Source organism: Trichoderma citrinoviride (assembly GCF_003025115.1).
Source record: "Trichoderma citrinoviride strain TUCIM 6016 unplaced genomic scaffold BBK36scaffold_2, whole genome shotgun sequence".
Taxonomy (NCBI): Eukaryota; Fungi; Ascomycota; class Sordariomycetes; order Hypocreales; family Hypocreaceae; genus Trichoderma; species Trichoderma citrinoviride.
In genome coordinates, this window is record NW_020194710.1 from 2,666,016 (window position 1) to 2,688,890 (window position 22,875).

The 22,875-nt window shown below is 56.4% G+C and overlaps 9 protein-coding genes across 9 annotated transcripts in view; 4 read left to right on the forward strand and 5 right to left on the reverse strand.

The window, feature by feature from the left end:
- BBK36DRAFT_1166241 (S-adenosyl-L-methionine-dependent methyltransferase) overlaps positions 1 to 863 on the reverse strand; it is a gene marked incomplete at both ends in the record, with an annotated part of 1,756 nt that extends 893 nt beyond the window's left edge. The window contains 2 exons of the mRNA XM_024894882.1: positions 28 to 384; positions 438 to 863. Of these exons, the coding sequence (XP_024753362.1) occupies positions 28 to 384; positions 438 to 863 (783 nt within the window). The remainder of the gene's footprint in view (positions 1 to 27; positions 385 to 437) is intronic.
- A 1,295-nt stretch (positions 864 to 2,158) lies between these two features.
- BBK36DRAFT_1156591 (gamma-glutamyltranspeptidase) lies at positions 2,159 to 4,435 on the forward strand (the record flags this gene model as incomplete). Its single annotated transcript, XM_024893938.1, has 7 exons — positions 2,159 to 2,365; positions 2,501 to 2,825; positions 2,904 to 3,005; positions 3,072 to 3,120; positions 3,188 to 3,243; positions 3,341 to 3,872; positions 3,967 to 4,435. The coding sequence occupies 7 exons, from the start codon at positions 2,159 to 2,161 to the stop codon at positions 4,433 to 4,435; spliced, it is 1,740 nt and encodes a 579-aa protein (XP_024753363.1).
- A 438-nt stretch (positions 4,436 to 4,873) lies between these two features.
- BBK36DRAFT_1166243 (glycosyltransferase family 4 protein) lies at positions 4,874 to 7,627 on the reverse strand (the record flags this gene model as incomplete). Its single annotated transcript, XM_024894883.1, has 5 exons — positions 4,874 to 5,052; positions 5,116 to 6,103; positions 6,174 to 6,309; positions 6,405 to 6,663; positions 7,396 to 7,627. The coding sequence occupies 5 exons, from the start codon at positions 7,625 to 7,627 to the stop codon at positions 4,874 to 4,876; spliced, it is 1,794 nt and encodes a 597-aa protein (XP_024753364.1).
- A 952-nt stretch (positions 7,628 to 8,579) lies between these two features.
- On the reverse strand, positions 8,580 to 9,444 carry BBK36DRAFT_1189384 (t-SNARE; the record flags this gene model as incomplete). The annotated part of the gene is made up of 2 exons (XM_024896618.1): positions 8,580 to 9,095; positions 9,166 to 9,444. The coding sequence occupies 2 exons, from the start codon at positions 9,442 to 9,444 to the stop codon at positions 8,580 to 8,582; spliced, it is 795 nt and encodes a 264-aa protein (XP_024753365.1).
- A 583-nt stretch (positions 9,445 to 10,027) lies between these two features.
- On the forward strand, positions 10,028 to 12,172 carry BBK36DRAFT_1138458 (hypothetical protein; the record flags this gene model as incomplete). Its single annotated transcript, XM_024893244.1, has 3 exons — positions 10,028 to 10,166; positions 10,247 to 11,076; positions 11,144 to 12,172. 3 exons carry the CDS (start codon positions 10,028 to 10,030, stop codon positions 12,170 to 12,172), a joined length of 1,998 nt encoding a protein of 665 aa, XP_024753366.1.
- An 883-nt stretch (positions 12,173 to 13,055) lies between these two features.
- Positions 13,056 to 14,414, forward strand: BBK36DRAFT_1166247 (hypothetical protein; the record flags this gene model as incomplete). The annotated part of the gene is made up of 2 exons (XM_024894884.1): positions 13,056 to 13,951; positions 14,195 to 14,414. 2 exons carry the CDS (start codon positions 13,056 to 13,058, stop codon positions 14,412 to 14,414), a joined length of 1,116 nt encoding a protein of 371 aa, XP_024753367.1.
- A 749-nt stretch (positions 14,415 to 15,163) lies between these two features.
- Positions 15,164 to 15,910, forward strand: BBK36DRAFT_1156597 (hypothetical protein; the record flags this gene model as incomplete). The annotated part of the gene is made up of 1 exon (XM_024893939.1): positions 15,164 to 15,910. The coding sequence occupies one exon, from the start codon at positions 15,164 to 15,166 to the stop codon at positions 15,908 to 15,910; it is 747 nt and encodes a 248-aa protein (XP_024753368.1).
- An 822-nt stretch (positions 15,911 to 16,732) lies between these two features.
- BBK36DRAFT_1207082 (hypothetical protein) lies at positions 16,733 to 18,913 on the reverse strand (the record flags this gene model as incomplete). The annotated part of the gene is made up of 5 exons (XM_024897372.1): positions 18,183 to 18,913; positions 18,009 to 18,110; positions 17,878 to 17,945; positions 17,394 to 17,810; positions 16,733 to 17,289 (listed from the first exon to the last, which is right to left on the reverse strand). Exons 1-5 carry the CDS (start codon positions 18,587 to 18,589, stop codon positions 16,733 to 16,735), a joined length of 1,551 nt encoding a protein of 516 aa, XP_024753369.1. The 5' UTR covers positions 18,590 to 18,913.
- On the reverse strand, positions 18,494 to 18,913 carry BBK36DRAFT_1134423 (hypothetical protein). The gene has a single exon (XM_024892300.1). The coding sequence runs from the start codon at positions 18,847 to 18,849 to the stop codon at positions 18,595 to 18,597; it is 255 nt and encodes an 84-aa protein (XP_024753370.1). The 5' UTR covers positions 18,850 to 18,913; the 3' UTR covers positions 18,494 to 18,594.
- Positions 18,914 to 22,875: the final 3,962 nt, after the last annotated feature.

The following is a 22,875-nucleotide window of genomic DNA, read 5'->3' on the forward strand; positions in this document are numbered from 1 at the left end:
CGGGCGCAGTTCCAGAAGGCCGTGGACGCGGCGCTCTTCGTCTGGCAGCGGCTGAAGCAGAGGCAGCAGTTCGGGAGCGGCGACGCGCTGCTGCGGGCGTAGGTCACGTTCATGAAGCGGAGCACGCCGCCGACGGTCAAGGTCTACGAGCTGATGCGCCTCGTCGAGGCGGCGTTCGCGCGGTAGCAGCTGTTCCGGAAGGCGTTGAAGCGGTTGGACGGGCGGCTCGACCACGGGCGGCACGAGCTGTGGCAGCCGTCGGGCGACGTCATGCCGATGGCGTGGTTCGACTGCGGCGTGAAACTGCCGGGGGGGCCGAAGGCGGGCGTGGCCGCGTTGTTGTTGTTGTTCCCGCCGGGCTTCGGCGTGAAACTCTCGACAGGGCTGTAACCGAAGTACGCGTTCCCGGTCGCGTTCCAGTACCTGTAACTCCTGACGACGTCGCCGGGCACGGTGAAGGGCACGACGTAGACCTGGTCGGAGCCGGGCCGCATGGCGAGGCCGTCGCCGGTGGAGGAGAGCTCGAGGACCTCGACCTCGGTCTCGGTGCCCTCAGCCGGCAGGGCTTCTTCTGGCGCATCGGCGGCGGTGGCTGCTTCGCCGTCGTTGGATTCGGACTTGTTGCGCGATGCTAGGAGCGCCTCGATGTCGTGGCGCAGGACTTCTTCGGAGGAGCCCTCGGTGATGTTCTTTTCGCGCTTCGTCTTCTTCTGCTTCCAGTTGCGGCTGCTGCTGCTGCTGCCGCCGGGATTCGGCCTCTTGGGTCGGCTGTTGCCATTGGCGCCGTTGCTGCTGGTCTGAGGGGGCGCTGTTGAGGGGGCGGAAGCAGCTGGAGCAGCTGCAGGAGCTTCGACGGTCGCCATGTGTGCGAATGGATGAAGGGGGAGGCGAGCCGGTGGTGGTCGTGGCCGGCACTGGTGAAGGACGAGCCTGGCGATGGTGGGATACGATGCCAAGGGTCGTATCGATGCTCTCATAGAATAGACGATGCGGGGAGCTGGAGCAATTGGACGATCGCAGCCGTATAGAAGAAAGGGCTTGAATGGCTTCCACTGGGAATGGCGTTCTGTAGCTATTCGGGAGTGTTGCCAATGGCCTCCCTCGAGTTTCTGAAGATGAGGTTGGCTTTTCTAGGTCACCAAAAGATTTTTTCCTTTCAGACAAGTTATGATAAAAAAATAAAGTTACCGAAAAGGAAGTACTACCCCTGGGTCTTGCTCCGTACACGGCAGAAGAGAAGCAAATCCAGACGATCTGATTGGCCCGGCACCAACGACCAGACATGTGGCATGGCTGATAAGGTAAGCAAAGCGGTCACAGGGGAAATTCCAAGCCTCTTTTTTTTCTTTTCTAGACTAGCATGTGGCCGTTTTGCCATTGCTGCTGCTAGCATGGGCACTGATGACTTCTGTAAGCCCGGGCATGACTTGTGTCTCGGTGGCCCTCGTGACAGCAGAATGGGCGCTGCAACACCTTAGTTTGGTAGTACTACTAGTATGGAGTCGAGTACTGGGTAGTTTCACTGAATGGCAGATGCGGAGCCGGACGATCCACAGGCGCGGCCACTTGTTTCGTGCTTCTGGGGCGGGCTGAGGTGATGGCACCGGCTCCGGCTCTTTGGAATCGCATTGTTGTTCTACCGCTTCTTTATTATTACTATCTAGTTCCGGCTCTTGTTTGTTCATCCGCCGTCTCGCCCTCGTTGTCCCTGCTTCTCTGCTAATAGCGACAGTGACCTGCAGCGACTGGGCGAGTGAGTCGGGTGCCGCACTTGTTAGTACGACAGATAAGAGGCCCGAGGCAGAGGCGACAAAGTCGTGTCACTGGCGATAACGGACGCCCTTGCTTGAGACTCTTTGTCTTCCCTGTTCGACACAAGTCATCGTGTTACTACTAGGAAGCCGGTCGTCTGGGGGACTCATTATTAATAGCAGCACCGGCCGATGTTCCGACACCGACGCCCGACCGCCCATCTGATCTCTCTCAGACAGTCAACATGAGTGAGTGACAGGCAGCTCTGCTTTTCATTCCTTCTAGCATCCTACCTACTTACCCTCCTTTGCCCCTTATCCTTACTACCCCAGACGCATCTTCTTTCCCGACCTTGCTGTAATCCTTCTGCACTTACGGTGCTCTAATAAGACGGCCCGTGAATAACATGCGGATAGAGCCAGCGGCCGCTCACAGGCCTCGCCTCCTGCCATCCCTCCTCCTGGCCCTCGTCCTCCCCCACGCCCTCACCGTCCAGGCCGCCGCCATCCAGCAGGAGATCGTCTTTCAGAAAGAGGCGCCCGGGCATCTCGGTGGCGTCGCCAGCGAGAGCAGAGAATGCAGCGCCATAGGGCGAGACTTGCTGGCGCGAGGGGTATGTTTATGCTGTGTTCCCGTCCTGCTAAGATCTCACACCCGAAGCCATCTCCATCATCACCCACCCTGCCTTATTGCTTATGCATAAGATCTGCATCAAGGAAAAAACTAACTCCTTGCTTTTTTTGGTTAGGGAAATGCCGTTGATGCGCTGGTTGGCACGACGTTCTGCGTCGGCGTCATTGGCATGTATCACTCCGGCATAGGAGGCGGCGGCTTTGCCGTGCTGCGCGATGCCAACGGCGAGTACGAGGCCATCGACTTCAGAGAGGCCGCGCCGGCCGCGGCCTTTGAGGACATGTACAAGAACAATGTCAGCGCCAGCGTGCGCGGCGGGCTCGCGGTCGGCGTCCCCAGCGAGCTCAAGGGCCTCGAGTACATGCACACCAAGTACGGCGCGCTGCCCTGGAAGACGGTCATGCAGGGCGCCATTCACGTGGCTCGCCATGGGTTTCGAGGTATGTACCTGGGGATTATAGACATGAGGCCGTATTGAGCTGAAATAGTTTGATTGCTAATTGTGTGGATGATGCCAGTCTCAAGCGACCTTGTGCGGTACATGAGCAACACGGTCAAGGCCGACGGGGAGACTTTTCTTACCAAGGATCCCAACTGGGCGACGGACTTTGCCCCTGATGGTTCGTTGAAGGCTGCAGATGGATGCCCTTCAAGTGAAATGCAAATGCTGACTTGATTCTGCTCAGGCGATCTGGTCAAAGAAGGGTCTTGGATGACGCGGAAGCGCTATGCAGAGTAAGGCTGCTCCCCCTCCCAAACAACCGGGCTCTGTGCTTGGATGAAGTGCTCACCATCTCGTCAGTACTCTCGAAAAGATTTCCGAAAAGGGTTCTGAAATCTTCTATACGGGAGAACTAGGTAAGCCCGGCATCAGGGACAAGAGCGGAAATGGCTGAGCATATTCTTCAACCGGTACTGACCACATCCCATCGCATACAAAAAGCCAAAACCATAGTCGACTACGTCCAACAGACCGGCGGCTCAATGACCCTCGACGACATGGCACACTACGAGGTCATCATCCGCCCCGTCCACAACGTCACCTACCGCGGCCTCACCCTCCACGGCATCGGCTCCCCCGCCGGCGGCGCCGTCAGCCTCCAGATCCTCAAGATCATGGAGCGCTACCGCCAGGAAGACTGGTCGTCGGACCAAGACCTGTCCCGCCACCGCCTCACGGAAGCCATGCGCTTCGCATATGCCGCCCGCATCAGCCTCGGCGACCCGGCGTTTGTGGACGGCGACGTGGAGGGCTTCGAGAGGGAGATGCTCGACCCGAGGAACATTGACGCCATCCACGAGAGGATCTGGGACAACCAGACCCAGGCCACCAAGTACTACAACCCGCATGACTTTTACGTGCCCGAGAACCACGGCACCTCACACATTGTGGCCGCCGACAGCTCCGGCATGGCCGTCTCCCTGACGACAACCGTCAATCTCCTTTTTGGAGCCCAAATCGTCGAGCCCCAGACCGGCATCATCCTGTAAGCTCCCTCCCCTACTACTCCATCTTCTCCCCCCCTAATAAACCCCTTAGTTTTCACTCTTCTCCCCTACTGACAAGTTTCTGGTCGACAGCAACAACGAAATGAACGACTTCTCCATCCCCGGCGTCAGCAACGAATTCGGCTTCGCCCCCTCCGTCGCAAACTACATCCGCCCCGGCAAGCGCCCCCTCTCCTCCATCACCCCCCTCATCGCCGCCTTCCCCAACGGCACCCTCTACGCCGCCATCGGCGCCGCCGGCGGCTCCCGCATCATCTCCGCCACCGCCCAGGTCCTCTGGCACGTCCTCGACGGCCACGACGAAGCCTTGGCGGGCGCCCTGCGCAGGCCCCGCCTCCACGACCAGCTCATGCCCAACACGGTCCTGCTGGAGGAAATGTTTGGCGACGACGTCGCCGCGGGCTTGGAGAGGAGGGGGCACAATGTGACGTGGGTGAGGCCTGGCTTGAGCTCCGTGCAGGCGGTTAGGAGGCTTACCGATGGGGCGTTTGAGGCGGCGAGTGAGCCGAGGCAGAAGAATAGTGCGGGATACACGATATAGATGGGGCGCGTAACTTGATAGATACATGGATGGATGGATGGATGGATAGATTTGGATACACAGCCGTGATACCATGAGCCTTGGCTTACATCGTTGGTTTTCTTTCCTGAGTGGCATGTTAGTTGCAATACACCTGATGTATATATTCAAGTCATCTAGATATGAAGCTGGTCCGTAGAAACTTGTTAAAGGAACGTCCATCATCTCTACCTCTTCTATTCCCGCACCGCTCTTTACTTTTGCGTTCTATTTCTACGTGACCCCGTATAGAGCTCGTTATCTGTCTACCATCGCATTCGTGGCAACATCTATAATAGCATGTGCCCCTCCCGCTAAACCAGTCTATGAATAAAAAGAAAAGGGGGTATCTCCTAGATCTATATACCTAGCATTCTGCAATAAACACGAAAATCATCAAACCATACTTGCTCCCTTTCTTCACCTTCTGCAGAGGGCCACCAGACGATCCATTTGCGCCAGCCACTTCTCCGCAAACACTTCCTCGGAGAATCTCTTTGCTGATTTCCTCGCGCGCAGGCGCATTGCCAGCGGATCGGTGAGCGAAAGCGCCGCTTCGTATCCTGCCGCGAACTCGGCTGCCGTTGATCCATGGAAGCCTGGGTGGATTCCCACTCGTTAGGTCAGTCACTCTTTTGTGTTTGGTATCAGCATATGCTTACCTGTCGGCTGACCATCAACGTCGGTGACAATATCCAGCTTGGGGCCACCACTGTCGTGAACGACGGCAATCAGGCCGGCGGCCTGATACTCCACGACCCCTATCCCAAAGTGCTCGTTCCACATTCCGTTGACGCCAACGGAGGCCCTCCTTGTCCAGTCAAGGATTTCCGCCCAGGACGCATTGATGTGAAACTGAACGCGGTCCTTGATACCGAGCTCATTGGCCAGCAGCCGCAGCTTATAGACCCTCTTGGAATCCGAGTCGTCTCGGACGCTTCCAATCAGCACCAGCTGCGCCTTCGATGCAGCTTCCGTCCTGGTCTTGACAAAGTTGGCAAAGGACTCAATGACAAGCTGATGGTTCTTTTCGGGGCGGAACTGGGCAATATACACCAGGATCGGCTCGCGTTTCTTTTCGCTCTCGGCAGAAACCTCGACCTCCTTCTCGAACTCGCTCACGGCCACGGGGGGGTATACGACAGTGATGGGATGTTCCCGGTCCTTTTCTTGACGGTATGGACCCCACAAGCTCCTCACATGACCCTGAGTCCATGTGGAATTGGTCATGACGACGTCAACGGAAGATCCAACAACAGAGTAGAGCTGAGCAAACAAGTGCCAGTATGCCTTCTTCACGGCCCCCTTGCTTCCCGTACCGCGGCCGGCATTGACTCCCTGGGAACCTACTGCGGATGTAGGATCTAGAGACTCCAGCATATCGGTGGAGATGGTCGGGTAATGCACGTATGCGCCAGTCGGCACGCTTCGGAATAATAGTTTCGAGAAGCTGAGCGCAAATGCGTAGCCCATGGTGTCGATGAAAATATCGGGAACCAGAAGGGAGAAGGCATCCCAGGCCAGGATGATCGAACCGAAGGACTGTCCAAGAAGAGTGAAGACCGGCCATCTGGAAGCGAGAACCCAGCGTGTCTTGGACAAGTCGAGGAACTGGATGGTCGGGGCGTGGAGCTGGATATTGAATCGGGTCTGCATATCGGGGTTTAATCAAGCTGCCTTTCCAAGCTAGGGAGCTTTGCTGCTTCTGGATCCTCCTCACCTTGATTCGGTTCAGAACCGCATCCTTGGTCAGGGTGCGATCTCCAGTATACACGAAGCACTTGGCCCTCGGCCATCGATCTTGCGTCGCCCGAATGGCAGCCCACAGAACTCGCTCTCCGCCACCTCCAGCATTGCTGACGCGGTGTTAACGAAACGCAATGGTAAACCATCGAGGGCTGACGGCGACAAACAGGGGATGGGCCACGGTCACTTGGAGGGAGAGTCATACCAGAAGGGGTGAAAGAAGCCAACAACTCCATCCCAGTCGGTAGATGCCTTGAGCTCGCCGTTGGCGTCCAATGAGTCGCTGGTCGTGCTGGGCGAGTCCGATCCTTTGCGCTGCTGCAGGTATCTCTTGTGCTCCTCGTTCATCAGGTTGACCAGGTGTTTCCGCGTGCCATCAGTCTTGGTTCGCAAGATCCATCCAATGCCGGCGCCAAAGTAGGGAATCAGGAGCAGCAGCAACGGTGCGACGGCAATCGAAGTCGCTGCGATCACCACTGAAGGGGAGTTGAAGCTGAATCCAGCAGCAGATGGCGGCTGGCTGCATGTCGCCGCCTCTGCCGAGCACCTGTCCGCCATCGAGTCGGGCGATGTTGTGGCGTGGATTCCGCGTCGCTGCGATGCTGGTTATTGCAGCCTGAAGACGACAGCAGGCGGCATTGCCTGTGAGGGAAGGATAGGCGAGACGGAGGGAGAGAACAAAGAGCGATCCGAAGTGGTAAGAGAGCGAGAAGAGAGAAGGGCGAGGAAAAGCATGTGGGGGATTCTGCCTGTATGACTTGCTCGCTATTGACAGCTTGTCCCAGCTCTAGGTACAGTACAGCACTAAGGCTGGGCCTGTCCGGGGCTGCTGGGGAACGCTAAGCCACCGGTCAAATGCTGTGGCGTCAGCTGGGGGGGCTGCTGTGGCTGAGGCGCTGGATTTCTTCAGGACCCGCTCACGGGACTTAATCACACTTCATCTTCTATTGTTCTCATGACGAAGCGCTCATTGATTTGCTGATTGACTCATTGCTCTTACTGTCCGTGTGCTGCAAGGACAGAGTCTGTTTGGGAATATTGCCTGCACGAAAGATTTCCGGCATCTCCAAGCCATGAACGGCCATGGCCTTCTTGAGCAAATCAGCCAGGGGCCTGGCAGCCCATGTTAACAAGGCCTCGCCTTTACACACTACTCAGACGCCATTGAGCACGATCCGAAGCAGGACAAACCCTACAGACCCAGCACGACGCAGCTTCCATCTCGGCGCCGTAGGGGACGCCGTCTTGTGGACAGCTGACGGCATCACCTTCCTCCACCACGCCGGCCTGCCCTGGTTCGTCTCCATCCCCCTCGTGGCCGTCGGCGTCAACTTCACCTTTCGCCTGCCGATCCAGTACTACACAAGGCGCCTCGTGGCCACCAGGAACAAGCTGACGCCGCTGGTCACCGCCTGGAGCGCCCGGCATGCTGCCACTGTGCCCCAGGGCCAGGGCGAGGACGCAGCTCGACTCTGGCGGCTGCGGGTGGCTGGCCTGACGGAGAGGTCCCGTGCGCGGATATACAAGAGTTGGGGTGTCCAGAGGTGGAAGTCATTTGCTCCCTTCCTGAGCATGGCCCCCTTCATCGTCGTCTCCGAAGCCCTCAGGCGCCTTTGCGGTGCCCGCACGGGATGGCTCAGTCACACGTTCGGATTGGTAGATGCCCAGGCCGTTGCGTCCGCTGTGGAGACGTCTCGACGCTTCCTCGACGAGTCCTTGGTTGACGGCGGCTGTCTCTGGTTCACCGATCTTACTGCCATGGACCCTTACTATGCGCTTCCCATCATCTGCTCGGCGCTGCTTGCCCGAACGTCATGGGGGAGGCTGTCAAAGGACCAGCTCCGGGCATTGCTGAGCGTTGCGCCGCCTCAGATGCCGCAGGCTCCTGCCATGAGGATCCGAACGGCGGTAGGCCGAACTCTTCTCTTGGTGCCTCTTTTCCCCATCCTCTTTGCCGACCTACCCAGCGCCATCTTCTTATACTGGGCTTCAACCTTTGCCCTCAACGATGTCAACGAAGCGATCCTGGGAAGACTGTTTCCACAAAAGTCGCCGGAAACACTCAAGTCTACGCCGAAGCCACCGGCAGTTCTGCCTTATCTCAGGAGCCAGGAAGTCAAGGCTTCCAAAGAACAGCCAGGCCCGAATAGATGAAATAGTATTCTCATTCAAAACGCGCTCTTGAGGTAATTTCAAAATGCCCAGGTGACCCGAATCCTACCTATATACATATTCGATAACGAGGTCGGGACACTGTATAAAAAAGAGACTCAGCTATAAAGATGCCAGAAAACAGATGAAAACAGAGCAACTCCGTATGGGAACAATCACAAAGGAAAAGCACTAATTAGGCCCGGTGTATCGTTTGCGCAGTTCGAAATCAGCCAACGACAATCGCCAAAATGACAATGGTCAAAATGACGGCCAGAATCAGCATCAAGCAGCAGCCCTTGTTGCGCGCTGCCTTTTGGTACCGCGCGGCTTGACGGGTCTCTACGTCGGCACCGCGGGTGCTTTCGTGAATATTCTCCACGGTATCGGAGATGGTGATGAGCTGCTGGCCTTGCTCGGTAACAATCTGCGCCACTTGCTTGAATAGCACGTTCAGGTCGCCGACGCCCTGCTCGATGTTTCGAATCTCCTCTTCGCGCTCAATGATCAAGGCCTCCTGGAAATCCACCTCGTCCTGCGGGGCCAGTTGCGACAGCTGCTGCTGCTGTTGCAGTTGTACTTGTTCCTCGCCCCCGGCGCCCGTGATTTCTGAAGCCTGCGCTTCGCGGGCTGCCGTGATGGATGCGCGTTCCTTTTCCAGGGCCTTCCTCTGCAGACCCTGGAACTCCTGCAAGGCCGTCTGAAAATCGCTCGAGATCTTTGTTTGTTCGTACTTTTGTTGTTTCTAAGCGATATGAGTCAGCTCAGCTCATGATTCCGTTTCGCACAGGGTAAAAGATGAAGCAAGGACACACAGTGAGGTCATCCCATGTCTGCAGCTTCTTCACGCCATCGCCAATATCCTTGCAGATTTCCCGCGACTTTTCCATTGTGTTGTGAACCCGCTCCCGCAAGCGGGGAGTGTCTTTCTTCGTCCCCAGGACGTTGACATCGTTGGCAAGCTTGCGGTTGTTGCTCAGCAGAGACTGCAGTTTGTTCTTCAGCTCGTATTGGAGGTCTTGGAACGCAGGATCGTCGGTGTAGCGGCCGCCGCTTTGGCCGGCCTCGAGGTTGGGTAGTCGCTCATACGCCATGGTCGGTGCGAATCAAAGGGCGAACGGAAGAGAAACGGGCACGCGAATAGGAGAAAAGGGTTGTCGCTGCGTGCGGTAGATCCCGTCTATGTATGCGCCCTACCGAAAGGGAAGAGCAAACGAGGTGCGATGCGAGTCTAGCGCTTGCGAGCAAAGAAAGACGGCGAGTCGAGGCGGTATTTCGGGATGGGAAGACGGAGGATGGATGAAATCCGCCTGATGGATGACAAGCGCCCTTCGATGGGGCTCTACGTAACGCTCTTGCTTGCGACGGCACCGTTACGACATGCAAGTCACTCTGGGCCCTGGCGCGCCAATCAAAGCCGCCGCCTGCCATTCCGCTCTGTGCTTATCGCCACGTGATGCCTGCCGATAGCCTCCAGGCCGGGCGCGTCCGTGCGCAGCTCTGCTCCAAGCTCTGGTTGCTGAGCCGGCGATTTTTCTTTTATTTACTCCGTGCTTGTACGTGATTCTTCGTGCATCAGCTTGTCCGCCCAAACTCCCCGTCCAGCATCCTCTCCTGCTGGCAGCACCTTCTCCCCCGTCCCGAGGTTCCATCGCTCAGAGGGAATGCGCCGCGACGATGGCGGGTACACCGACGCGGAGAGCTCCCTATAAGGACACTCTGCAGCCTGCGCTGCACCGACGCTTCTCCTCCACGGCCGGCCTGTTGTTGGCCGTGTCCTATCTCGAATCGATCCTGCTGAGCAGCTGGGAGTCCTGTAAGGAAACCCCATTGCGACCTCTCCCCACCATCTTGCTGTCATTGTCTAACTGGAAGCGAATTTACAAAACGCTGCAGATTTCTGGTCTTGGTTTCCGCTAGGCCCCGCGGGCTTTCGGGCGCTGCTCCTCTTCTTCTGCGGGCTCACCATTCTCATTCTTCGCATTGCAAGCTATCACGTGGGCGTCAAGACGACAAGCTCGGGCCTTTACACATTTGTTTCTTCGCTGCTCAGTGCTCGGACGTACGAGACGGCGCTCTGGTACAGCATCTCGAGCCTGATCTACTGCGCCATCTATCTTGGAACGAGAGATGCAGACGCGAACCTTCGTTGGATCACATACTATAGCGGAGATCGCGCCCGGCTAAACGAGCGACCCGTTTTCTTTGCCTGCTACATGTTCACGTTCGCGCTGGTTCAGACCGTGGAGCACTACAGGCACGATGTGGACCGTCTGGATCTCGGCGCGCTGGAGAGGAAGCCAGCAAAGGAGCAAAAGAGCACGGGCATCGTGTCTGGATCCCTCCAAGCCGTCATGGAAGAGCTTCCCATGGCTCTGGCTGAATGCTTCAAGATTGCTCTCCTGGCCATACCCGGGGCCATAGTTCTATACTTTTTCTTTCTGAGATCGTTTGCCTGGTCCTGGGCGTTGGCGTTCCTGCGCCCGTTCTACAACATGCCCAGGACCAACATGCTTCCGTCGTCGTGGCCTACGGACATTTATCTTTTGGCGCGTTGTGTCATGGCAGGAGCTGGCGTTGGATTCTTGTGGACAGCGGGCAACAGGGCTTTCTCGATTTTCATGGTGAAGAAGCCGCTCAAGAACGGCCATGCCCTGACGTCTGAGTCAAAAGATCCCAACGGCAGTCTGTTGAACGGCCTGAAGAGCAAGAAGCTCTCCATCAAGGTGAGCATCAACACAAGATTGGAATGATACAAGTCCTCGTGATTGCTAACGGAGAACATCGCAACAGGCCTTTGCCATGTGGGAGCTGGCCCTGATTGCGCAAAATGATTCGGCCCGAAGGCAAAGTATCTTCAACGACATCGACCGCACGGGCGGACCCATGTGGTCCCAGATCTATTCCATTTGCATGGAGACTCTCCAGAGCATCGAGACCAACGTCGATGCCTATGGACAGCCGGCGGCGCACGAGGCTCCTGCGCCAGAACCGTTTGAAGAAAAGCATCGCTGGTCGGTTCCTCTGAGAGAAGATCCCATCTTCACAAGCCGATCCAGACAGACGCCGCTACAGGCCGGTATCGAAAAGGCTCTCGAGAGACTGGCACGAAACCCTGGCTCAACTCCCGCTTCAGAGCTCAGCCCCATTGCTCGCAAGACTTGGCAGAGCGCGAAAGACCGGGTGCTGAGCAGGGAACAGCAAGAGGCAGTCTCTCCCGACCATCTGAAGGACCAAGCCCAACAGTTTGCCACCAGCCTGCTGTCGATCGGGTGGGTTGGCGATCTGATCCGACAAGACTTTCGCACGCAGTTCGCGGCCGCGGTCCTGGGAGGCCCGTATGCTGAGCCGACTCTGTACGCCAACGCGGCCATCGCGCTCTGCCAATTAGCAGTTAACAGCTTGGCGGAAGATTCGTATGGCAACGTTCACCGAGACGTGCCCACCATCATCCGGACTCTGACATCCATCATCAAGAAGGTGGAGGCCCTGAAGGCACAGTTTCCTCTGCACTGGACCGACGTCAAGGGGGTAAAGGAGTGTCCCGAGGTGGACGAGCTGCTGGTGACACTCAAGGCGGGACTGGAGCAGGTCGTCTCCAAGTTTGAGCCCTACAGCACCGACCTGAGGCTCACGCGCACCGACCTGCGGATTGCGAAGGAGGCCTTTGGGAAACCAGAAGTGGAGAAGCCCAGGGTGAGAATGCTGCTGCCGAACCAGAAAGAAATCGTCGCTGCCGACACGGGAACAGACGAAGACTGGGGGCTGGCAAGACCAGCACGGAGGGGCTTCCGACTGCCTGAGATGGAGCAGGTTCGATAGTGGAAAGCTTTCGATGTCTGTGAGATGAAGACAAGTTGGGAGAGCCAAATGTATCTATACGAAGAGGGAATCTTTCTGGAGGGGAGTCACGAATGTCGCATATCGATCGCATGAGACGATACCGGAGTTTGAGGGGTTCATTGTCATCAACCGAGAATAATGAAAGAGAAAAAGAGAGCAATGAATTGAGTAGGATATCTTTGTACAGCTGCATTACCGTCTGGTCTGGTCTGATGCCTGTAATCTGCCTCCACTTGGTTCCCTTCCAGGTCTCGGCCACAAGAAGCGACGCAGTCCACCAACAATCCGGAGGTACCCGGGATTGGCGGCGCATGTCCCGCGTACCTTGCATTGCCTGCGCTAACGGCCTGCTCGCGGAGTAGCTGTACATCATCGCACATCTGGCTCCTACAAGGCGGTACCTTGTATGTAGCGCGCACCACCTGCTCCATTCGAGCTCCCAAGCTCCCCCTACAGCACTCCCCTAGCGAGATCCCAGTCATCCAATGCCTGTAAACCCCCCTGTAGCCCCCCTGTGACCCTGCTGGAGCTCAGCGGCGCCTCGTGCCAGCTCCCATAACTTCCAAGGTTCAGGGCTGTCTGGTGTTAGTCTATGTATGTAGGCCCACGCAATCTCGCTCCTGATGCCAACTTTCTCTTCCTCTCTTCTTCCTTTCCCTCACCATTTTCCACATCGACGACATCGCTTTTCCTTTCCCCCCTCTTTTCTCATCAGCAGCACTTACGGCAGCATCTCGAATGCGTCTTCATCAGCAATAGCCATGCGACCGCGATCAATACCCTTATCCGAATCAGCAGGGCGGCGACGAATCAGTTGAGATCCAGCGCCTGGGGGGCGGTCGCGCGCGCGTGAACGTTTGCCATGGCGCATCACAAGATCTTCTTGCGCTTCCTCTACCGGTCCATCTACCTCTTCCTCTACGTGGTGCTCTGCGGCTTGCTGCTCATCACGCCGGGCGACACCATTCAGCGGTCCGTCGTCAACAGGCAGTGGTACAACATCTGGATCATTGCGTCGGGCTATGTCATCACCACCCTGGTCGTCGCCTTTGTCTACATCGTGCGGCTGTACGTGAACCGGACGGTGCTGGCGTCGATACCGAAATCGTGGGTTCCCGTCGATAAGGGCGATGTGAAGGAGGCGGTCCATAAGGTGATTGCCGCCGGGCTGAGCAGGAGCTCGGCCATTGCGTATGCGGCGCGGCCGCGGGTCGACGAGGAGATGATGGGAGACGACGTGCACGACGAAGACTACGAGGACGAGGCGCGGATGCGGGCGAAGCTGGAGGAGTGGAACGAGCAGGCGCTGGGCCGCGACGAGCCGATTCCCATGCCGCCGCATCGCCCCGTCTGGGGCGTCATCGAGCACTGCGGCTGGGCGTCCCCCAACTCGCCGGATCTCGCCAACCTGCAGTACAACAACGTCATCTCGGAGATGCCGAATCTCATCGAGGCGCAAGCGCTGCGGCTTGCGCCGCCGGACCCGACATCGCAATCCGATCCCCCGATGCTCGATCCCGAGGCTGCGGAGCTGCTGCAGCGGCTGCCCAGCATGAGCCTTCGAGACTACATTGGGCATCTTGCCAGCTTGGGCGTTGCCGTCATGGACGAAACGGTGGTGGACTTTTTGGCGCGCTACGAAGCGGCTCGCTTCTCGACGAAGCCCGTCTGCAATGCCGAGTTCCGCGAGCTGCTGCATCTATTTGCGGAAATCCTGCGATCGATACAGCCGTTGGATCCTGCAGTCCTGGATCACCTGTACGATGACGAAGAAGAAGAAGAAGAAGAAGAAGAACAAGGCGAATACGAAAGGAGCAATATCGATAGAAGAGAGGTGGTGGATAGCGACATCGACAACGATGCTCCGGCGGAAACGGTTCCATCCACCCCACGAACCATGTCATCACGGCCATCGACTGCGAGCACTCAGCGCTCCGTCCAGAGGCGGACGAGACACCGCGCCCTCACGTACCGCACGGCGCCAGACACGCCCGGCAGCAGGAGGAGCATTGTGGGCATGGCGTCCCGCAACGCCAGCAACAGCAGCGGGCTCGCGCAGCTGCGGCGCACGTACACTTCCAGCCAGCGCTCGTCGGCCGACAGCGCGCGGTCCAAGTCGTCGGACGGCTCCGGTTCCGTCATCCGGTTGGCCGATGATGGAGACGCAGGAGATTTGCCGTATATCCTCTCCTTGACGGATTCGACGGCGACGAGGTACTAGGTATTGAACCGCCAAGGCTGGCCAGGGAAGGGATGTTATGAGCTATGGATGGATGGTTGGGTGTAAAACTGAATAAGCATAGAACGGTAATGTTTTATTGGGAGGCTTCAGGGCCAAAGGGGGAGTTGAAAACGCCCCGGCGCAATCCGTCAGTTGGGCGAACTTATGATACCTTGTAATGCTATGGCTCATTGGCCTTTCTTCAACTTCACATGTTCTTTTTTCCCTTCTCTTTGAAGTGCAACCAGTGCCAAAGACCTTGAGCTTGAAGCACGCATATGATGGAAGCTGTTTCAATGTCATATGCACGAAGCCCCACCATAGCTCCAGGTGCCGACATGTAGGAGTGACGCTACAACTTTTTTTTTTTCTCTTCTGCTTCTTTTATTTTTTCTCGACTTCATTGCTTCATCCACCTTTGTCGCGACTTTTACCTCCTCCAACGGCTGGGCCTCTCTCTCTCTCTCTCTCTCTCAAACTACCACCCTCATCAATCCCAAATGAGTTCATTCATAATGATTCTATAACGAACGCAAAAAAACTCACGACCACTTAGGCACCAATCGAAGCCACAGCGCATCACCTCCATCCAATCCCATCTTCAACAAAAACCCTCCCCAAACCACAAGCTCTCTCTCTTTCTCTCTCTCTCACACACATTATCCTTTTCCCACCCACTTCTTCAAACAAACAAACAAGCGCAAAACAAAACAACTCCAAACGTTTCTCAGAAAAAAAAACCCCAAACAATGCCACCATCCTCCACCGCGAAAACAACCCCCCTCCCCCTCGCCCCCAACCGCGCCTCCGTCGCAAACGAAATCTCCCTCCTCCTCTCCCGCCGCACGGCCCTCCTCAAGACGCTCAATCCCACCTCCACAACATCACCTTCAACAACAACGCCGTCTTCAAAAAGGTATACCGCCACAAACGCAGACGCCATCGAACAGCTCTTCTCCTCCGGGCCCCGTCCCAACCAAGGCGTAGGCTACGTCCCCGAAAAGAAGGACGCCTCTACTGCGCAAGATGGCATGCTACGGAGGAGACTCCTCGGCGGCGGCAAGAATGGGAAAGCCGGTATGATGAGCAAGACGAGAAAGGCTGAGAGCGAGAGCGATGAGGAGGAGGGGAGGAGTGCGCTCGGGAAGAAAAAGAGGAAGAGGCCGACGACGAGGAGTGAGGAGGAGGCTGAGCGTGAGAATGCTGCGCCTGCGGATGTAGTAGTAGGAGGAGGGAAGGGAGGACGCACGGAAGAAGAAGAAGCAGAGGTGGAGGGGGAGGAGGAAAGGGGAGAAAAAGGAGAGAAAAGACAAGACGAGGTTGAAGATGGGCAGCGCAAGCACGACAACGGCGACGATGCTGCTGTTCTTCAGGTCAAAGAGACGGCAGCAATAAGTGACAACGCAGACGCAGCCGACGAAGCGAAAAGGAACAAGAAGAGGAAGAAGAGGCAGCGGGAAAAAGAAAAGGAAAGACAAAAGCGAGAGCAAAAATAGTAAGTTGAAAAGAAGAAGAAAAAAACACACACATTCCCACAACCGGGTCGACATTTCAGTTGTCATCATCTTCAGCCTCACAAGTACCAGGGAGAGCGTCCCCAAATGCCAATTACAAGGTATCATCCTATAGCAATTATTTGTACCACAACAGATTCTCATCAGCGAGACGTCCTATCTACGCTCAAGTCCAATTGACTTCTCTCCATCCCCTCGAAAATCACCAGATCAACATCTTCCGCAATCCCCATCATCGTCCACTCTCGATGAACCCCCACAGAGACCGTCTTATGAATCCCGTTTGACTTGCTTGTCCATATCAGACAGAAAGCCACTCTCGGCTCCTTCCACAGTCCTCCTCTTGCTATGACGGTAGTCTTTCGAACCCGAATCGACGAGTTCCATGATACAGCAACTTTTGTTCGCATTCGTTGAAAGAGGTTGCGGTGCCAAGCACATGGCCAGGATCCGGTCCAGGGATGTTTGCTAATATACAATTGAGATGTGAAGGCGAATGTGTAATGTTCTCGGGCGCCCATCATCTTTGAGCATAGTAGCTTAAAGACATTGGGCCGTGATACTGCCGCGCCAGAATATCCAATCTGAATGCAGGAACAAAAAGAGACCAAGATGCGGCAGTAGAAAGGACAAAGCAACAGATGGAGACATGAAAGCGTCCCGGAACCCGGTGCGAAATAGGGGATACTTCGTAAAACGCCAGCCCCAGAAAGTCGACCCCTTGGTCGTAAGCAGCGCCAAGATCATGCGCCATGGCCATGATTCGTTCCTCCTCTTTCATTCAGATGCTACACGGCGCCGCCATCACTGTCTTCGTTTTCGCTTTCTGTCATCGTCGCCCCGGGGGTCTTCGTCCTCGTCTGATCGCTCGGCGGTATCGCTGGGGTTGAGGATATGTGCCATGCTGCCCCTCCTGGTGGGAGGCGCTGATGATTCCTTCAAAGCTCCAATCGTTTTGCTCTCGCGGTTTGATGCCGCGCCCCACGACCAGCTGCCAAAGGTATCCGACCCTCCGCTCGCGCCGTTTGAAAAGGGGGCGTGGGGTGGCGTCGCCGGGCGCGAGTGCGGATGTCCATGAGCTGATGGAGCCTGCAGGGAAAATGAAGAGAGGGAATCCCTTATCCTCTGATCCTCAGGCGCAAGCCGATTGGGAGATTGCGGCCACACGGGCGGCGGTACGGTTCCAGGCGGATATGGCGGTGCGTTCGGCTGCCATCCGTGCGCGCGAATGTCTGCGGCGGTATGGCGTCTGGCCAAGCTGTTCGGGACCGTCTCCACGTTGGAAAGGGGATGCGGTCCGGCGGGAGGCGCCGGCGCGGCATTGCGTAGAGGCGAAGATCGAGCGCAGCATCTCTGCCTGCCTCACCATTTCGCCCTGGAGTGTCATGACTTTTGGAGATTCCAATTGTTAGTGTCATTGTCTCCCATGAATATCGTTTTTCTCTGATTGTTTCGTGTGACAAACCATCTCGATGAATAGGGTTGTCCGGAGGTACAAGCGACAGCATCCCCTTGGACAACTCTTGGTTGAAGAAGAGCAACCTGTTGAGCGTTTCCATGATGGCCTGGTTCTTGACGTGCATGTAGTGAGCCGATTCTTCGCTTCTCTGCAATCTCGCAGCCGTATCGTACAGAGAGTGCTCCAGGTTGGCTATTCTAGCTTCGATGCTATCCGGCGGGACTTGAACGGGCTCGATAGGCGTGCCAGGCTGAGACGTAGAGGTCTTGGGGAAGGTATTTTCGCGGTTGACGAGAGCGTGTCGGCTGGCGCGGCGCTTGATCTCTCGGAGGCCGACGAGGTCGCCGCGCTTGAAGTTGCCGTTGCCATGCTTGAATTCCCAGAGCGTCGTTTCGGGGTTGCCAGTGTGAAACACGTCTCGTTCTGGATCACAGGTGAGCTATTCGAGGTCCGAGGACTCGAGGCACAAGCAAGCGGGAGCAGGAGGTACCTTTATGAAACCCATACATGTTGAGCTGACGCACAAAAGACGATATGTTGGTGTGCTTAAAGTATTGTCTGGGAGGTGGAGTGTGAGCGAATCGGCCAGGACGCGGCTAGGATTGTCGGAATGCTGCTTACGATAATACCTTGGAGAAGTCGGCAGAGGGCGACATGACGAAGCTTTCGGCGGACGATGACCACGATATGAGATGCTGTATGCTGGTGTCCTCCAGCATGCTACTTGCGCCATCAGCAGCTGTCGCTTCAGTCCAGGGGGGGGAAGGGGGGTTAGAGAGGGCTCAGGGTCCGCACTTATATAGCTTATGGATAAAGGCAGTCTGGACAATCTTGGGCTGGTGAACAGCAGCCGCGGCGGCGGGAGGAGGAGCGGGCATGTTGCTCGAGCTCGTGAGGGCGCCGTGCTCCTGCGGCGATGCGTTGCCGGCCCGGGAGACGGGCGGCTTGCCATTGGCGCTGCTGGCCTCGGGGTCGGAGCCGGAGCCGTGGCCGTGGCCAGTGGGCGAGTTGTCCTCTGGCGACGTGCCCTCCATCGGATGGTCGACGGGACTCGGTGGAGACATGCTGATGGTAGGCGGCGGCGCGGAGACGGAGATGGAGACGGGGACGATTCGGGAGCCGGTCGAGTCTTGAAGTCTATCGATTGCCGGGATCGGTTTCTGAGAAGTCTCAGTCCTGTGGGCCATCTGGACTGTCCCCATTGCGGTCAGCCAGCGACGAAGGGGGGTGGGAGCTTTGTCGAGCGCGAATGGGGGAGAGTGAGGGGAGGGTGGGGGACGATGGCGAGGGTTGAAGTTTCTGGGAGCGGCGGTCGAGGAGGAGAGGGGAATGCGAGGAGAAGAAAGACGACGAGCGGACAGGGCAGCAGAGGGGAGAATTGCAGAAGGCGGAGGACAAAAGGGCAGGGCAGCGGGCAGCGGAGGAGGAGGCGCAAAGAGCTCGGAGCTGCGACAACCGGCATTGGCTGGCGGGCTGCCTTAGCTCCAGAGGAGCTCCGTGGGCACTCACCTTTCACCTCATGTCTGCGGGATGCAGCTCCGAGGGTTGGCAGGACAGACCAGGACAGGCGTGTCGTGTCGTGTCGTCGCAGTTTGGGTGGAGTCGAAGCAGGCGACGAGATGACAAAAGTTCTGGATAATTCTCTGGGGGCCTTGCCTTTGGCCGCTCAACGCCCACACCGGCACATGCACAGGCACAGGCACAGGAGGCTCAGGCTCAGGCACGGCACCGGCACACACAGACGCAGCAGCAGGCGGCGATATCAGCCTCGCGGTGGGAGCCGCACCAACTTTCCCCCCTGGACGGTTGGGCGCTGGAGCTTCTAGAAGCGGCAGCTGTCGATGCCAGAGACTCCGGGCGGCAGCAGCAGCGAGGGCGCACACGGAGACGCGCTGTGCGATTGCGCGGGACCGCGAGTGTGGTGTGTAGGTCAGGTATGTAGGTGGTAAGGAAGCTGTAATACTATGCACGATGCTGCTGCTATAGCAAGGTAGTGGGAGGAGGGGAGGTTGTTCGAGTAGCGTCAGCGAGGCCACTAACGGCAGCTCGACGATGCAGAGCTTCCGGCGAGGCGAGGCGAGGCGAGGCGGTGACGCTCGACGCAACAGCACAACCGCCCAGGCGCAAAGGACGCAGGACGGTGGAAAGTCGACGATGCACAGCTCGAGACAGGCGCGCAGAGCTTCGCGTACGGTCGACGAGCCTCGGCGAGGACGGTGCAACAGGACGGCCAGAGTCGTTTACGAAGGTGGGATCGCCTGCAACGAGCTGCAAATGGCGGGCGACGAGATGGAGGTGCTGCACCGGTATGCGGTACTTGCCCCGTGCATTAGCTAATCCGCCGTCGCTCGTGCGTGCGCCGGTACCGCCGCGGTAGATGCCTCCGTCCTGTCAAGCAGCAATCCGAGGGGGGCAGTACTTGGAGTTACTTGGCAGAAACCTCGGTGTACCTCGCGCGGTCGGCGAAGTCGGATGGGGGCGCTAGCGGGCGACAGGTATCGGGTACCGCGCGGTGCTTGTGTAGCAAATGCTGGTGGCCTCGGATTGGGCCCGGCAAGCTGCGGTGGACGAATGGAGCTCTCGGCAGCTGCTGTGCGCTTTGTTCTGGATACTTGGATGGAATCACGGGCTGGGAGAGCAGCGGCGTAGGTGGTACAAGTACTGGGAACTCGTCGCCCAGAGAGAGCTGTGGTGCTGGTGCTGGTGCTAGTACGCGTATCAGTGACAGGCTGATGACCGGATCCCGATCCGCTCGTATCAAGGACAGCAATTGATCACCTTGATGTCAACAGAAGCACGCTTCAGCTTACTGATTAGATCGTTGGAGCTGTCAAAGGCCTTTGACAAGCTCTCGAGATAGCACTTAGGTAATACGGGGAGCGCCTTGTACGTAATACTGCTGTAGCACGACAAAGAGGAGGAGAGGCTGGCTGGACAAAGAGCAGGACTGGTGAAGAAAGGTGGAATCAAAGCAAGGCCAACAATGAGCCTCGGGGGCCACCCAATCACTACACGGATACTAGCTCCTTGACAGTCTCGATAGACAGAGAGGCTCCCCAGTTGATACCCAGGCCAATTGGATACCCAATCAACAAGTCCAGTTATATCCAGTAGCAAGCTCGGCCAAGCGGCTGAATGCGGTGTTGTAGACTGGAGATATCACCGCAAAAGCACCAACCACATGCCTCGTCTTCATCAGCCCAGACAAGGCCACTCCATCGCCAGGTAGATTAGATCGATCTTACCTGAGAGGTGAGATAGAATCTCCACACAACAAAAGGCCTTTTACTGGTGGCTTGCTGACAGGCCTCTACAGTACTAGTACGGGTAACACAGAGGACATGAGGCTGGAACATGGAGTGAAAGGACGGAAACAGAGTCGATTGAAAGGCAGGCAAGATGATTTTGTTTGTTTGTTTGTCTGATGCTGAAAGAAGTCGATACTGTCCTCTCTTGAAAGGAATACCTGTGCCGTCCGTCCCTTGACAGCTCGACTTTCACATGACAGACGCCTGAAGCTCCCTTGTCGACTAACCTGCCTTTGGTAGCTCCCCGTCTTACGTCGGCGGCGTCTCATCCCCATCCCCCTTCGTCTCAATGAGGAGATACGGAGGAAAGGAGAGTTCCATTCCTGTCCCTCTTTTCTGCGTCTGTGCTTTTTTTTTTCTCTTTGCCCTTGCTTTTCCCCATCTTGCCGGTCCAAACAGGCCTTATGTACACGAGGCTAGCCCGGAGTTGCATTCTACCACGTCGGTCCAAAGTGTTGCTCCGTGACAGGATGAAGGCGATGACCCTCTGATACTTCCACTTGCCCAACCGGTTCCTGAGAATCTCCCCAGAAGTACATCCCGCCGCCTCATTGCTCTTGTTGCATATACACGAATACACGAGGTACGGATCAATGCGTGTTGCCGAAAACCGCCTGGAAAGCCCGAGCCCCCCCATCTTCCCTCGTTGGCCGCCATCAAATCATCCTGAATCTCCATCGTCTCTGCCTCTGCTGCATAATGATTTTTTTTTTTTTTTTTCTTTTCTCCCTTCTTCTTCTTCTTCTTACTTCTTTCCCCCCCTATCGTGCCGGGCCCCAAAAAGATGCCAAAAAGATGCCAAATAAGCCGAGCATCGAAGCCCCGTGGCACCACACAGGATGAATTGGTCTAATTTGCTGGCCGCATGTCCCGCCCGTGCGCGTGCGTGAGGTACGATGTGTACGTACGACTCTCTCACCGATCCGGCAGGGATGCGACGGATTCCGGTCTGTGTCTGGTCGAGATAGGAGGCCACAATGCTACCTCTGTTGCAGCTTGTACGGAGTAGCGAGCTAGGCCAGCCTGTTCTGTACGAGCCATATGCCCCTTTCCGCTCATTCAATAAGGTAACACCAATGGCATCATGGACAAAGCACGAACCACTGGATAGTATCGTGTTTCTACCCAGGAGGTGTCCAGTATGTATTCCATACGTGTTGTTATTACTCCCTGCCACCACCGGCAGTCTTGACCAGGAAATGCCACGATGCTGAGCTTCTGGGACTTGCGAATAAACCCGAGAACGTCACCATCCCTGCAAACCCGTCAGATTCCTCTTTCCACAGACCGAAAGAAACAGGTTGAAGCTGCTGCGGGCGCTAATAAACAGCTGCCGATCTCTGGATGGCATGTCTGCCGACTTAGGCTGCCAAATTATACCCTGAACTGCAGTGTGTCTGAACCCTGGCAGTCTTTGATGCCGGCTGGCTTTCTTCATGCTCCATTGATTGTGTGCTTCGCTTTGTTCCTTCTTTTCCTTTCTTTTTTCTTTTTCTTTTTTTTTCTTTTTTGTTTGCTACCCGGCTGCCCTTTGCTTACCCCGGCTCCCTTTCTGCCCCCTGAATGTGCCCGTACAATCTGATGCTGTAACCTGGGCCCAATGAACCAAGACATTGATGTATGTACGGATAAGCTACGTAACGTCCGAATTTGCTCGCCCCAAAGAGGAGATATGCCACGAGTAGGTATTTGAAATAGTTTACAAAGAGACATAAGATGAAAGAAGACGAGACGGGAAACAAATAATATGGGCTGGAACCCACCAGGCCGCATATCAGACATTTGGCGGTGTCCGTTGTTTCGTTTCGCTAACCAACAGCCACCAGCAAGAAAAAGAACAACAACCTTGCCCAAGAAAAAAAGCTCTCTGCAGCCCGCTTCCTCTCCCTCCTGCCCGCAAATACAAAAGAAAAAAACTCGGCTCTGGATTGCGGAGTTGGGATTGGTCCATGTAGGCAGCAGATTTTCTCAGTCGGGGACGGGGGATGGAGGGAGAATTCTCCTTTCTCTTGTTGTGAAACCAACTCACATGCACGATGCCGCCAACTATCAGTAGCCACAACTGAAAGGAAAGGTGAAAAGGGTCTAGAATCCACTTCCCATTCTGATCTTTTCTTCTTTCATTCGTTGGCCTTTCAAGGGACGACATGTTCTGACCGGGTATAAGTGAAATGACGGCT